Here is a 16,162-nt window from a genome sequence, read left to right as displayed (position 1 = left end):
AACAGTCTCTTCGCAAAGAGCCATGGTAGGTCAGGATGGGGATGGGTTGTGCCTCTCTCCCTTCGGGAGCAGCCTGCTTTGTCTCTCTCTGTCTTTGGTTCTTGTGTGTTAGGGGTCTGGATTCTGAACAGTAATAAAGTACTATAAAGTCTCTGCCTTTCAGGAAGAATATTGCATGTGTGTGTCAGAGAGAGAGAGAGAGAGCTAACTTTTCTGTGTACATTTCCTTTAGGCTGCTTGTGTAAATAGAGGTGGAGCTGTCTTTGGAGGTTGTGAGTCCGTCCCATGCCCTCCACCCCTTGGGGTTTTAGGCCAGAAGCTGTTGGTAAAGGAAGTATGATAGTAAAGCGTCCACTCCCACTTCTTCCCGGAAGCCTTTTGGATCCAAGGCATGATGTAGAGGTTCACATTACATCCATGTCAGACTTTTTCACTGCTGGATCAGATTGGGTCAGGACAATCTGCCAGAAGACGCCCTGGAGAGGAAAGCAATTGGTGAAAAGTGATATGAATAATGAATAATTAAATTAAAAATGTCTGGGGCCCGACTCTGCCTTGATGTGAACCTTCTGAGGCCATTCCCATCTGTACAAAGAGGAGGGAGGAATGATTTGCACCCACTTTGCTCTTACATTCCTTAGGTGTCAGAGGAGTTGTATGATGTTTCATTTGTGTCAAATCAACTTCCTGGGCCAGTGTCACGAACTCACAGATCGCGCCCAGTCGTGGCCCCGTGCGGTCTGTGGGGGGTGCCCCTTTCAGTGAGACAGCTCTTCTCGGGGGTCCACTCTCTCCCAGGGTCAGGCCCCTCCACCTCCTGGAGCCGCACCTCTCTGAGCATTAGCACACCTGTTTCTCGCCGTGGGCCCCCTCAGGGAGTCCACTCGCTCTGGACCCTTTGGGGCCTTCACCCCCCGAAGGGGATGATGCAACCCTGTTCTCTAGACTGGAGTGACTCCCAGCCAGCGTAAAACAGGAGGATTTATTGAGAGTTGAACACAGCACAGGAAACTCTCAGGGCCTCAGGCCTGGCCTCCCACAGCCCAGCACATCCCAGTCTCTCTGCATCCAGGTGGGCTCTGCCTGCTCCCCCTCTCCAGCCCAGAGCCCCCCTGCTCCCAGCTGGGCCTCTGAGATCACCGGCCCCAGGCCCTGCCTCTGTCCATTGTCTTCTCTCCAGGGAAACAGGGTTGTAAACTGGGGCCTCCTCTCCTTGCTTCTGTCCTCTGGCTGGAACCGGCTGGTTAGGTCACTGGGTCCTCACTCTGCAGCCCATTGTTCTCCCACTGACCAGAACCGGCTGCATCTCCTCAGCTGGGTCTCCAGTCGGGGTCTCAGGTCACCGGTCGCTGGGGTATCCATCCTCCAGGCCATTGGCTGGGGTCCCACGTTCCCTCTCCGATCCTCTGTACCAACAAACGCCCTCTCCCCTCACCTCGTTAAACCAGTAACACCCAGGGAAACTGAGTCCCACCCCCTCCGCATGCGAACCATTGAAACCCCACCGAAAACAAGAACCCCCCCACTTCATCACAGCCCGTCCCTTGAGTTAGAGCAGGGATGACTCTGTCCTCAAAGTGTAGTTCAACTGTACGTTCCAAAAATCGACGTGAGCGTCCAGTCGGTCAAATGAAGTTTCCTAATGCAAAGAGCATCGTGGTGGGACGGGAAGGGAGCCCCAGTGAGTCAGGTCTTTTGTCTGAGGTGCTACTGTCAGTATGTAACCAGGACGTGGGAGGTGTCAGCTTTGCATGTACTGGATTGACCCGAAGGGGGTTAAGCTGGAAGCAGGGAGTGTGTGGGGCCTGGGTAGGTGTGTGGAGTGCTGGGTTCTGGTGGGTGGCCAGAGAATCTAGCAAAGGCTGTGAGGGTCTCTCTTTAATACATTGCCTGATACTTGACCAGAGATCACACGCACTATGGAGCGATGGGCAACTCAATGGAATATTGTCTGGGGATTATATACATAAAACCTGACTTTACTCCTGGCCTGGTGACACTTCCTATTCCTGCGCCCAGTGGGGCATTGTCTATGGATCTGCAGCCCTCTGCGGCCCATGGGATAAGGGGGGATAAGGGACAGTGTTGTGGGGATAAAGGCAATAACCGCTTGTGAAGGGCGGAGATGCCACGGTGAGGAGCCCCACATCGGTTATAATGAACTAATCACCTTCCACTGCATTAATGCGATAAACGTCCCAGTTTGCTGAAAGGGCCAGAGCCTCCCTGGTGTAAATCCGGAGTAACTCGAGTCTAGCGGAAGCCATTGCGGTGACTTTACACTAGCGGAGGATTTTGCCCCAGGAGCAATTTGCTCCATCCATTGGGTCAGACGCAAACCCCAATGCGCTTGTCCCCTTTACACTGACAGACGCTGTCCTGTGAGTCTAACACAGAGACAGGACCCGGGAGAGCCAACGTGCCAGGTCTGCGAGGGGAGAGCGACTCAGAACAGGACTCACTCCGGATTGGGGTTCACTGATGAAGCGAGGGATCTCCGCACCGCAGGCCCAGTGGGGCTCTGGGCAGGAAGGGGAGACACATTGCCCGGGAATGGAAGGGTTAACACTGATGGGAGGTTTGTGTTACATTCACACAGTTGCCTGGTCTCCTGTCTGAGCCCGGAGCGGTGTGTGTGTCACTGCTGCCCCCGCGCGGCTGCCGGGAGAAGGGCGATTCCGCAGCCTGGGTTTTTGTATGATCACAAATCGGTTTCGTTTCACTGTGTCTCTCGCACAGTAATAGCGGGCGGTGTCCTCGGGCTTCAGGCCGGTCATTTGCAGATACAGCTCACTCTTGGAATCATCCCTGGAGATGGTGAATCGGCCTTTCACTGAATCAAGGTAGTATGTACTACTCCCACCAGTGTTTATTGCAGTGACCCATTCCAGTCCCTTGCCAGGAGCCTGACGGACCCAGTGCATCCAGTAGCTGCTGAAGGTGAAGCCGGAGGCTTTGCAGGAGAGGCGGAGAGAGTCTCCGGGCTTTTTCACGTCCCCTCCGGACTCCACCAGCACCTGGGACTGGACACCTGGGAATAAAGACAGGCCATTAATATCGGTATAAAAACAGCAGTAACACAATATCCTTCTAACTCTGCCAGTTCTTCAGAAGAGGAAAATACCTTCCAAAGCTGCTACAGCAAAAATTACAAGGAGCAAAAATCCCATTTTCCCGGGTGCTGGAGGGGAAAGTTCTCAGGGCACTAGCTGGTCACTGCACAGACCCAGGGGCTGCGGATTGTGTCTCCGGGTGCAGCCTGGACAGGGAGAGGCACAGATTTAAACAGGAAACTGTCTCCCTCATTTGCATGTCCCCGCTTTATAAGAGACACACACTCCTGCTGCCAGTGATCTGACTGACTCGCCCTAGGGCTCCGGGTGCAGGAGTCAGACTGTCCCGTCCTGTGTGTCTGTGCAGCGCCGGGCACAGGGCACTGGGGTCTCCTGACACTTTTGGACACATGGGAGGAATGACCATCTCCATGCAGTGACTGTATTTCCTCACCCAGGAACTGAGGGCCTGGATATTGTGAGGTGATATTGGGGATTGGGGGTACTCAGATCTGGAGCCCCGTTCCAGGCAGATAAGGGCCAGGTAACGTCCGGTCGAGGGAGTCAGTGTCTGGGGAGGGGTCGTGTCCCAGGGATCCATTGGGCTGGGCCACCCGCTGGAGAGGGAAGATTTCCCAGGGCGCTGGGAGGGATTTGGGACGGAAGCCCCTTTCCCTTCCCAGCAGTGACCGGCTACATTGAAATGATCCATTACACTAGGAACGTGATGTGAGCAAGCCTGGCTCATGCTTTGGGCCAGGTCAGGGGGCTGCCTGTGGGTGCAGGTAGGATAAGTTGGGGAGAGGGTAGTCTGAGGACAGAGTTAAGTTTTGCAGTGGAGCCTGCCTGGGATTAGTGGGCCGAGAGCGGCGTGTCCAGGATTTCTTGCAATTGGTTCTGGCTAGTAATAGAGACAGGAAAATGGCCTAGTTCAGTGGCTGTCAACCTTTCCAGACTGTCCTGCATCAGGAGTCTGATTTGTCTGGCATACCCCAAGTTTCACCTCACGTAAAAACCGTGTGTTTAAAAATCAGAGATCAAAATACAGAAGTGTCACAGCACATTACCGAGAAATTGCTGCCTTTCTCATTTTTATCATATCATTAGAAAATAAATCGATTAGAATATAAATATTGTACTAAATTTCAGCCTATAGAGCAGTAGAAACAAGTCATTGTCCGTATGAAGTTTCAGTGAGTACTGACAAGTTTCAGAGTAACAGCCGTGTTAGTCTGTATCCGCAAAAAGAAGAACAGGAGTACTTGTGGCACCTTAGAGACTAACAAATTTATTAGAGCATAAGCTTTCGTGGACTACAGCCCACTTCTTCGGATGCATATAGAATGGAACATATGATGAGGAGATATATATACACACATACAGTGAGTACTGACTTGGCTAGTGCTTGTTATGGAGCCAGTTGTAAAACTAGGCAAATGTCTGGAGGAGCTGATGCATCCCCAGGAAGACCTCTGCTTCCCCCGGCTGAGAACCACTGGCCTGTCCCACTCCTTATAAGAGACACAAACTCCTCTCCTCCGAGATGTAAATGACTAATACACTGGCTCAGAGAGGGGTCAGACTGCTCCTTATACATTTGTATATGGGAGAAATAAACACTTCCCTTGAATAACTAGAATTCTTCACCTGGGGATTTAGGGCCCCATACAAAATCTGTTCTAGTCATAAGAGCTGGTGGGAGATTCCGCTCTGAAGCCCGCACTCCCCATACACCGTGGGGCGGTGGTTCTGTGGGGTCAGGGACTGGGGTCAGGTCACAAGTGCTCGGAGGAAAGTCTGAGGCCAGAGTTCACAGCTGGATGCCCAGCACCAGGGCGGTGAATGTGCTGAGGGCAGAATGTCTCGGGGGTGGGGCGGGTCACAGAATGTCACTGACAGGGGAGAATTTCAGTGTGGTTAGAAAAGCCTGGGGGGTTCTTCACCCTTAACTCCTCATTACCTGGCTTCTCTGGGTTCGGGTTGATGGTGGGAACTTGCAGCTTAGAGGCAGGCCAGTGCAATGCCTGTGTATAATGGGGATAACAGTGATGGGCAGTTCAGGAGTGGGTCTCGGGTGGGTTGAGCTGAAGTGTAATTCCTAAACCGGATCCTGGACTTTGTGTGGGGGGCGTGGCTGTGGGGTTGGGTATTTTGAGGGGAGGATCCAAGATTCCTGGGCTTTGCATATTGCTGTCAGGAGTTGCTGTAGCACATTGATATGTGGGATCCAATCCCCAGGGAGGGAGAGATGTCCAGAGGTCACCACTATTCGAATGAAGAGGGAGCCTGGATTAGCGGTAGCAGGGAGGGGAACAGGCCAGGGTGAGCGGGTCTCTATGGGGTGATGACAGTAACTGAACCCCACAGTATGTCCGGTATAGAAGGCAGAGAGTGCACCCAGCATTTTCGGTCTCTGTGGGGTGAGGGAGGCTGTGGGTAGCCATGGTAGGTAGGTGCAGAGAGAAGGAAAATAGGTAGTAACGTAGGGGTCTCTATGAGGTGAGCGTGGCCATGGGGGGTAGTGGGGGGAGGTGTAAAGGGGAGGGGAGAGTTCTAGTGTGAGGGGGCGTGTCAGTATCATACTCTCCTAATGACACTTTTAACGGAGTGGAAATGAAAAATATTAATGCACAGACATACTGTTCCTATTTCCCTTTGTAGTCCCATTTATACTCCACTTCATATCCCCATTCATATCCATATTCAAATTAATACCCCCTGGATACTTCCATTTCGATTCCCCTTCCCATTCATATTTCTGTTTGGATTCATACCCACTTTGGCCTTCCTCTTCCCACCACGGAGCATGGAACTCACAGACATGTTTCCTTTGGATTGTTGTGGGAATATGGATCTGGGCATCAGACCCTCAAATAATGTTAAACAACTAAAATGCTTCGGTGCCACTCAGGAGGTGCATAGACGCTTGTGCTGCCTCCTCTACAAAAGGGTGGATTTTTATCCAGAGAATGATCAATGGGCTGAGGGGGGAGATCACTGAGCGATTAGTGACCCCCCAGCCTGTCAAACAACCCTCACTCCGGGCTCCACACGCCCCCTGCCCTGCACTAAGGGCTCAGCTTCTCCACAGACCTCACTGGGAGAAGGGGGAAGCCTTAACCTGGAGTGTGTCCGATCAGAGAGTCACTGGGGGCATCCACAGAGCGAGGGCGGAGCCACCTGTTCTTTCTTCCTGCTCTGCTGAAATCCACCCTGGGCATCTGCTCCCTGCGCTCCCCAGGAGGGATGGAGTCAGCCTCTCTCCTATTGCAGCTGTGTGCGGTGTCCATAAGGGGAGATACTTTGTGTCCGTTCTCATTACTGTGGAACCAGAGCGCCACCCCTAGGAAATCCCTTCCCCTTTTGTCTGAGCTCAGCTCAGACCGGCTTCCCCTCCTGTGTGTCTTGCCTCGCACATCTGAAGAAGTGAGGTTCTTACCCACGAAAGCTTATGCTCCCAGTACTTCTGTTAGTCTCAAAGGTGCCACAGGACCCTCTGTTGCTTTTTACAGATTCAGACTAACACGGCTACTCCTCTGATACTTGCCTTGCACAGTAATAGCAAATTACTCAGGGGACAAAAATACCTCCAAAACCTGGAAAAAATAAAAACTAAATGGAATCAAAGTCTCATTTCCTCTGGTTTTGGAGGGGAAACTTCTTAGGGGGACTGGCTGGCAACTGCAGAGACCCCGGGGGCTGCAGATTGTTTCTCCGAGTGCAGTCTCAGCAGAGAGGGACAGATTTAAACAGGAAACTGTCTCCTCGATTTGCATATCCCCTTCCTTATAAGAGTCAGACTCCTTCCATCAACCATGTGAATTACCCTCCCTAGGGCTCCGTGATGAGTCAGATTCGTTCTGTATTTCTTCAACTAACAACCTGCGTTGGGCTCCTGAATAAACATTTGCCTAAGAGAGAAATGAACAACCGCCTGAAATGCATATCTATGACTGTAGTGTCTGGTCCAGTGTCTGTTGTACTCACCCTAAAGCCTCCATTATAGGCTTGGGATCAGGCTTTCCGGGCAACTTTGGCTAGAAAGCAGGGCAGAGACAGCTGACAATCTCTGTGTACCAGGGTCAGAGGTGTGTGAAAGCCGATGGGCTCTTTCAAGAGGGTTTTGGAACTATGGCTGTAGGGTGCAATTTCAGCTATCTATCTATCTATCTATCTATCTATCTATCTATCTATCTATCTATCTATCCCCATCCACCCCATCTATCTAATCTATCTATCTATCTATCACACCGACAGAAAAGGTGCCAGCTTATACCAAGGTCCCCATGTCGAAATTGAACACTGACAAACATTGGAATGGTCTGTCTCACCTGTGTGCTAGTATTGCTAAATTAGGTATCAGAATGATAAGAATGTGTTTAGTGTTTAGGCTTTATTGAATGCTTGTGAGTTGCTGCGCGCATTAATGTCACTTGTAACAAATATATCTCACAGAGTAAAGTAATGTTTGAGTGGTTGTATTCTGAGCCTCTGTGACTGTGAATCACCAGACAGGAGAGACACATTAATTAGAGTGATAAGCTGAAGATCAAGAGAAAGTGTTACCTCCTTCCCAACAGGAAGTGTCCATCACTGCCAGACGGTCTATTGTGGAACATTAAAGAGAACAAAATACTTGTTTTTTCTGCTCTGCCCCCCAATGAAGATAAGACATGCAAATTCCTTTCATCCCTTGAGCTTGCTGTTCAGAGCATATGGTGGGGGTGGGGAGGGAATAGAAACCCCCAGCAAGAAGGAACTGGTTATCTCTACACTGCTTGGACTGGGGGTGGTGGGGGAGGGGGGTTAGGCATAAGCAAGTGATCCCCAACTGCTTAGTCTGGGTTAGCCGTATAGGACGTATAGAAGTTCCTTATTATAAATTGCTCTATTACTTTGAGAAACTGAAGAATGTAACTCATTTATGTATATTTTTACCTGCATTAACCTTGTAAAGAACTCTCTTGTTTCCTTTTCCTATTTAATAAATCTTCACATAGTATAAGATTGGCAAAAGGGGCACGAATCCATAGATAGGGTGCTCTCGAACAGCTCTGGAACAGTCACTGGGAGGACCCCTTCAGTGTGTCAGGCCCTAGAGGGTCAGACTCTCACTAAGGTAAGCCACTTGGCTTCACCACCTCTTGGGACCAAAACTTAGAGCGTTAAGGCCCCTGCTTCATGCCATGGGCTCCCTTCAGGTCTCTTCTGTTTTTTTATTTGTTTTTTTCCAGATTTCTGTTTGTTTGTTTGTTTGTTTGTTTGTTTGTTTGTAGTGGGTGTTTAAGTAGAAGAGGTCCTGTAGTGAGAGTCCTTCTTGGTATGGTGGAAAGGAGCTCTTAACTCCCTAAGGCATCTGTCATAACTATAAAGGGAAGGGTAACAGCCCTCCTGTGTACAATACTATAAAATCCCTCCTGCCCAGAGACTCCAAAATCCTTTTACCCATAAAGGGTTCAGAAGCTCAGGTAACCTGGCTGACACCTGACCCAAAGGACCAATAAGGGGACAAGATACTTTCAAATCTTGGTGGGGGGAAGGCTTTTGTTTGTGCTCTTTGTTTTGGTGGTGGTTTGCTCTTGGGACTGAGAGGGACCAGACATCAATCCATGCTCTCCAAATCTTTCTGAACAAGTCTCTCATATTTCAAACTTGTAAGTAAATAGCCAGGCAAGGCGTGTTAGTTTTTATCTTTGTTTTCTCAACTTGTAAATGTACATTTTACTAGGGTGTTTACCTCTGTTTGCTGTAACTTTGAACCTAAGGCTAAAGGGGGGTCCTCTGGGCTCTTGAAGTTTGATTACCCTGTAAAGTTATTTTCCATCCTGATTTTACATAGATGATTTTTATCTTTTTCTTTAATTAAAAGCCTTCTTTGTGAAAACCTGATTGATTTTCCTTGTTTTTAGATACAAGGGGTTTGGATCTTGATCCACCAGGAGTTGGTGGGAGAGAGGAGGGAGATGGTTAATTTCTCCTTGTTTTAAGATCCAAGGGGTTTGGATCTGTATTCACTAGGGAATTGGTGAAGAGTCTCTCAAGGCTACCCAGGGAAGGGAATTAGCACATTGGGAGTGGTGGCAGCGGACCAGATCTAAGCTGGTAGTTAAGCTTAGAAGTTTTCATGCAGGCCCCCACATCTATACCCTAAAGTTCAGAGTGGGGAAGCAGCCTTGACAGCATCTTTGAAATTTGAGGCCTAATTAATTCATTTCTCTGTAGAGAGACATAACCACACAGGTCTCTAAATGAAGCAGTAGGAGACTCTGTAAGATATTTAGGACATCAGTCTTTTAACAGGAAATCCATCATCTTCTTCTCCTCCCTAAGCCCCCTAAATACCAAGGGATAGATTCACCAACAGATTTAGGAGCCTAATGACCACATTAGAAACCGCAATCCCACAACCAGGCCTAAAATGGGATTGAAACCCCACCCCAGCTGTCCCTGAATTCTGTTGACAACTGAACTCACTTTGCACCTCAGATTTTGCAGTAAAAGTTCCCTGGGTACCTATATTTCTGCCTGTGAGTATGCACTTTGCAGCCCCAGGTCTTGTCTCCATAGTGTGGCAGTGTGTACCACAGGGCTGTAACCTGCAGAGCGCAGCAGCCCATTGTGGTTTAAATGCCCCATGTAGACTCTGCTAGTGCACAAAGTTATTGTTCTGGTTAAAACAGGGAAGAGTTAGAACTTCAAGCTGGTGTGCTGAGCAATTTTGGGAAGGAGATAAACTCCCCTCCTTTCAGAGTGAGATGAATCTCGGAAAGAGGCGGATTATGAGAAATCTTCTCCTTTTGAGCAGGTGAGTTATTAATTTCCAAATATTGGGCTGCTTCCTTATAAAATAGCGAGTGCTGGCCCCTCTGGGAGACAGAGGGTTGAGCTAGGTGGGCCCTTGGGAGAGTATTGGGGCTGGCAATTCTTAGGGTCCCAGGTTTCTGGTGGCTGCTCAAAGGTAACAGTGATTATCTCAGGCTAACTGAGAGTAAAGATTCCTGGTTTATCTCCTTAGCTATACAAGGGAAGAAGTCTGTAGTGGTAACAGCAGGAGTCTAGGTAGAAATATTCTACCTTTCTCAGAAGATGTTGTGAAGGCCAAGAATATAACAGGGTCCAAAACCCCTAGATAAATTCATGGAGGATAGGTCCATCAATGGCTATTCCCCAGGTTGGGCAGAGATGGTGTCCCTAGTCTCTGTTTTGCCAGAAGTGGGAGATAGTGGATGGATGACTTGATGATTACCTGTTTCTGTTCATTCCTTTGGAAGCACCTGGCTTTGGATTTTTGCCTCTCTTCCCCCATGCCCTCTTTAATGTTGTTGTTGGTGTTATCATTTAGGAGCGAGTTACATTATAGAACCATTCTGTTCTCAGGGTAACCTGGTCACTGAGTGCGGAAACAGACTTTGCAAAGGTGCTTTGGAATATTTCTGGTTTTTTGGCTACATTGCTGGAAATAATTTTGAAGTCACTGTAGCTTGGTCTGAGGAGAAGGGTCAGAGCTCTGGAGATGGGATAAAAACCATCCCTGTGCAGAAGGGCAGCATAAGGCTCCGCCAGTGGATAAATTCTACAGGAGGCTTAGGTGGGGCTCGGTAGCTGGAGATGACCTTCTGCTGGCGCCTCTAAAAAGGGGTGAAGTTCAACCACAGAGAATTATCAGTCTCAGTACAAAAGCGATAGATCACTGACACCCTCCCCCACACACCTTCCAGTCCATAATCCTCCCTCAGGGCTCCACATTCCCACTGCTCTTCGCTAAGGGCTCAGCGTCTCCATTGACTTCAGTAGGAGAAGGAGAGACCCGTAAACTGAGGAGTATCTGATCAGAAAGCTCTGGTGGGTCACTGGGGGCATTCACAGCGCGAGGGCGGATGCACCTGTTCTTTCCTCCTGCTCCGTGAAATACACTCTGGGCATCTGCTCCCTGCGCTCCCCGGGGGAGATGGAGTCAGCAGAGCCTCTGTCTCCTCGTACAGCTCTGTGCGGTGTCCGTAAGGGGAGATCCTTTGTGCCTGTTCTCCGTGCTGTGGAACAGAGCTGCCCTCCCCGGTCTCTGCAGGGGGAGGTTTTTGTCTGAGCTCAGACTGGCTTCTCCTCACTGTGTGTCTCGTGCAGTAATAAACGGCCGTGTCCTCGGGTTTCAGGCCTGTCATTTGCAGGTAGAAGTTGGCGCTGTCCTTGGAGGCTGTGAATCGCCCCTTGATGGAGGGGGAGTAGTAATTCGTGACTGAAGATTGGCGATAGTGGACCAGCCACTCCAGGCCCTTTCCCGGCAGCTGCCTGACCCAATCCATCCACCGGTCATTAGGAACAAACCCACTCACGGCGCATTTCAGCTGGGTGGATTCTCCGGGCTTCTTCACTTCGGGACCTGATTGGGTCAGAACAACCTGTGACCGGGCCCCTGGAGAGAGGGGGGAGGAGGGAAAAGAGGGAACAGGGAAGGAACCAGTCAGGTTAAATACATTCTCCATCAATTAACAGGAATAAAATAAATAAAAAACAAAGAAAGAAATAAAATCATGTTTACAATATAACTACATTCATGCCAATAATATCACATCCGCCAGCATGTCCAATGTGCTCAGGGGGAGAAAATACCTGACAGAGCCGCTACAATGAAAAGTAAGTGGAGCCAAAGTCTCATTTTCTTGGATGTTGGAGGGGAAACATCTCGGGGAATTGGCTGGTCTCTGCCCAGACACAGGGGGCTGTGGATTGTCTCTCCGGATGCAGCGTGGGGAGACTGAGCGAGAGATTTAAACAGGAACCTGCCACCCCTATTTGCATATCCCACTCCTTATAAGAGATACAAACACCTCCCTTAATGGTCTGAATTACTGTCATTGAGTCTCTGATAGGAGTCTCCTTCGGGGTCGCCAACCTTTCAGAAGTGATGTGCGAGTCTTCATGTATTCACTCTGATTTAAGGCTTTGCGTGCCAGTCATACATTTTAACGTTTTTAGAAGGTTTCTTTCTATAAGTTTATAATACAGAACTAAACTATTGTTGTATGTAAAGTTGTATGTTTTTAAAATGTTTAAGAAGCTTCATTTAAAATTAAATTAAAATGCAAAGCTCCCCGAACTGGTGGGCAGGACCTGGGCAGTATGAGTGCCACTGAAAACCAGCTCCCATCCCGCCTGCACACACGTGCCATAGGTTGCCTACCCCTGCCACTCTTCACTGCGTGTTTGTGCAGCGCCGGGAACATCCAGGTGAGACCCTGATTATACTTTCACATGGCAGGGTTTTAGGCAGGGAGCTAAGTCACCGCATTTGCATACGCTGGCTTTTTGTAAGGGGCTGATAAATTCATCCCCTGCTTGACTTGAAATCCCCAACTCAGAGCTCAAATAGGAGAGTGATTTATCCAGAGATCCGTCTCTGGCTGAGTGACTGTGTCCATAACACACAGCCTGATAAATTGATCAGCAAGATGGTAAATTGTTAAAATAACATCCTTAGCAGAGTTACAAGTATCAGAGGGGTAGCCGTGTTAGTTTGTCTAGACAAAAACAAGAGAAATCCCATAGCACCTTAAAGACTCACAGATTTATTTGGGCATAAGCTTTCACTGAAGAAGTGGGTTTTTTACCCATGAAAGTTTATGCCCAAATAAATCTGTGAGTCTTTAAGGTGCTACTGGACCCCTTGTTGTTTTTATTCTCTTAGCAGAGAACTTTTTGGCCTTTATCACGGAAATATAAATTTGCTTAGTGTGCATATGGGCCAAGGTTTTAAAAAATAACACTCCAGATGCTACCCAGGAGCCTGACGGACCCAGCACTGAAGTGGAACCCGGACACTTTACAAGCGAGGCGGAGTCAAAGTGCACCTGCGGGTCCTATGTGCAAAGGAGCAGTTACTGTGGTACAGGTTTGGAAAATGCTGTTTTCCAACCTCCAATGCCCCTTTTAGTCTTGTCCCCAAGGCTGTGGTGTGCTATTTGCTCATTGCTTCCCCCTGGTGGTTGACAGGAGAAGCGGACTCTGCAGCCCCTCTCTCTTTCTCTTACTGAACCCTGTTTTGTGTTATTATTAAAACCAGAAAATGAATATTTTGAAGGGGGTATTTATTTATGCATTTAACCCTCACAGCGACTGACAGGCCGCCTCCCCCCCCCCTTGGCTTCCCGCCCCAGGCACACGCTTACTGCGCTGGTGCCTGGAGCTGCCCCTGCTTATGAGGAGAGGCTGAGGGAACTGGGATTGTTTAGTCTGCAGAAGAGAAGAATGAGGGGGGATTTGATAGCAGCCTTCAACTACCTGAAGGGGGGTTCCAAAGAGGATGGATCTCAGCTGTTCTCAGTGGTGGCAGATGACAGAACAAGGAGCAATGGTCTCAAGTTGCAGTGGGGGAGGTCTAGGTTAGATATTAGGAAAAACTATTTCACTAGGAGAGTGGTGAAGCACTGGAATGGGTTACCTAGGGAGGCAGTGGAATCTCCTTCCTTGGAGGTTTTTAAGGTCAGGCTTGACAAAGCCCTGGCTGGGATGATTTAGTTGGTGTTGGTCCTGCTTTGAGCAGAGGATTGGACTACATGACCTCCTGAGGTCTCATCCAACCCTAATATTCGATTATTCTATGATTTCTGTTATACACTGACACTTCTACTATTGGGTTAGAAGCGGTAGTAATACAGAACGAAGAATGGGAAGATCCAATCCTGCATTCAGCAGTGCCTGGGACATCCCTTGAATCAATTTTGTTTTGGGGGTGTGACGTTATCTGGATTTTATTAGATGAAACTCTTTAAAAGAACAACTCATCTTTAAGTCTAGTGGTTTTGGTGGTGATACAAGGACTGGAAAACCTAAGGAAACTGCTTTTCTGACTTCTTGTTAGCCAGTGTGGTGAAACAGCAGTTTACCTTTGTTGCTAATTTGGTATATCTTATGGGATAATAACTACCAGATTTAGGGTGTATTTGTCCTATTTCTCAGCAGTTTGTCCTGAATTTGATATTCTCAGTTGTCACCCACCAAGGCACAGTTACACCCAGATCCCCAGTTAGTGTAAATCCGGAGTAACTTGAGTCTAGTGGAAGCAGTTGCAGTGACTTTACACTAGCTGAGGATTTGGCCCCATGAGGAATTCGCTCCATCCGTTGGGTCTGATGCAAACCCAATGAGGGCAAGAGGATGAATCTTGTTCTTTCTGATGGGCACTGGATCAATCCAGCAATGCGCCTGTCCCCTAGAGCTGTCCCGTGAATCTGACACCCAGACGGGTCCCAGGAGAGCCAACGTGCCAGGTCTGCGAGGGGAGAGCGACTCAGAACCAGACTCACTCTGGATTGGGGTTCACAGATGAAGCGAGGTATCTCTGTACCACAGGCCCAGCTGGGCTCTGGGCAGGTTACAGAGACATTACCTGGGAACGGAAGGGTTAAAACTGACAGGAGGTTTGTGTTACATTCACCAGGTTGTCTGGTCTCCTGTCTGAGCCCAGAGCAGCGTGTGTGTCACTGCTGCCCGCATGCGGCTGCCGGGAGAAGGGCGATTCCGCAGCCTGGGTTTTTGTATGATCACAAATTGGCTTCGTTTCACTGTGTCTCTCGCACAGTAATAGCGGGCGGTGTCCTCGGGTTTCAGGCCGGTCATTTGCAGATACAGCTCACTCTTGGGATTATCCCTGGAGATGGTGAATCGGCCTTTCACTGAATCAAGGTATACAATACCCAAACTGGGATTTATATCAGCGACCCATTCCAGTCCCTTCCCGGGAGCCTGTCGGACCCAATCCATGTAGTAGCTGCTGAAGGTGAACCCGGAGGCTTTGCAGGAGAGGCGGAGAGAGTCTCCGGGCTTTTTCACATCCCCTCCGGACTTCACCAGAGCCTGGGACCGGACACCTGGGGATAAAGACAGACCATTAATAGCAGTATAAAAACAGCGGTAACACAATATTCTTCTGACTCTGTCAGTTCTTCAGAGGAGGAAAATACCTTCCAAAGCTGCTACAGCGAAAATTACAAGGAGCAAAAATCCCATTTTCCCTGGTGCTGGAGGGGAAATTTCTCAGGGGACTGGCTGGTCACTGCACAGACCCAGGGGCTGCGGATTGTGTCTCCGGGTGCAGCCTGGGCAGAAAGACACAGATTTAAACAAGAAAATGTCTACCTCATTTGCATATTTCCGTTCTTATAAGAGACACACACTCCTGCTGCCAGTGATCTGACTGACTCGCCCCAGGGCTCTGGGTGCAGGAGTCAGACTGTCCCGTCCTGTGTGTCTGTGCAGCGACGGGCACAGGGCATTAGGATCCTCATTAGACTTTCGGACCCCTATTAATTTAATCTGGTGACCCCTGGTTTTTGTATTTGGGGAAAGGCCCAGGGTAAATAACGACTTGACTGCTTGAACCCACAAGGCTGTGGCTTCTCAGTGCCAGAGCTTCAAGATCCAGGGAATGAGGGGTTTTCATAGATTCATAGATTATAGGACTGGAAGGGACCTCGAGAGGTCATCGAGTCCAGTCCCCTGCCCGCATGGCAGGACCAAATACTGTCTAGACCATCCCTGATAGACATTTATCTAACCTACTCTTAAATATCTCCAGAGACGGAGATTCCACAACCTCCCTAGGCAATTTGTTCCAGTGTTTAACCACCCTGACAGTTAGGAACTTTTTCCTAATGTCCAACCTAGACCTCCCTTGCTGCAGTTTAAACCCATTGTTTCTGGTTCTATCCTTAGAGGCTAAGGTGAACAAGTTCTCTCCCTCCTCCTTATGACACCCTTTTAGATACCTGAAAACTGCTATCATGTCCCCTCTCAGTCTTCTCTTTTCCAAACTAAACAAACCCAGTTCTTTCAGCCTTCCTTCATAGGTCATGTTCTCAAGACCTTTAATCATTCTTGTTGCTCTTCTTTGGACCCTTTCCAATTTCTCCACATCTTTTTTAAAATACGGCGCCCAGAACTGGACACAATACTCCAGCTGAGGCCTAACCAGAGCAGAGTAGAGCGGAAGAATGACTTCTCGTGTCTTGCTCACAACACACCTGTTAATGCATCCCAGAATCATGTTTGCTTTTTTTGCAACAGCATCACACTGTTGACTCATATTTAGCTTGTGGTCCACTATAACCCCTAGA

General features: G+C 48.9%; 2 gene segments (V, D, J or C); both read right to left on the bottom strand.

Annotated features, from left to right (window-relative positions):
• Positions 1 to 2,591: 2,591 nt before the first annotated feature.
• Positions 2,592 to 3,232, bottom strand: LOC128846224 (Ig heavy chain V region 3-like). The segment is given in 2 exon segments: positions 2,592 to 3,031; positions 3,125 to 3,232. Coding segments are annotated over 2 exon segments (486 nt in total).
• An 11,248-nt stretch (positions 3,233 to 14,480) lies between these two features.
• Positions 14,481 to 15,056, bottom strand: LOC128846223 (Ig heavy chain V region 3-like). The segment is given in 2 exon segments: positions 14,481 to 14,917; positions 15,011 to 15,056. Coding segments are annotated over 2 exon segments (483 nt in total).
• Between the last annotated feature and the right edge of the window lie 1,106 nt (positions 15,057 to 16,162).

This window comes from Malaclemys terrapin, chromosome 12 (genome assembly GCF_027887155.1).
Source record: "Malaclemys terrapin pileata isolate rMalTer1 chromosome 12, rMalTer1.hap1, whole genome shotgun sequence".
NCBI lineage: Eukaryota > Metazoa > Chordata > Testudines > Emydidae > Malaclemys > Malaclemys terrapin.
This window is presented reverse-complemented; position numbering and strand designations above follow the sequence as displayed.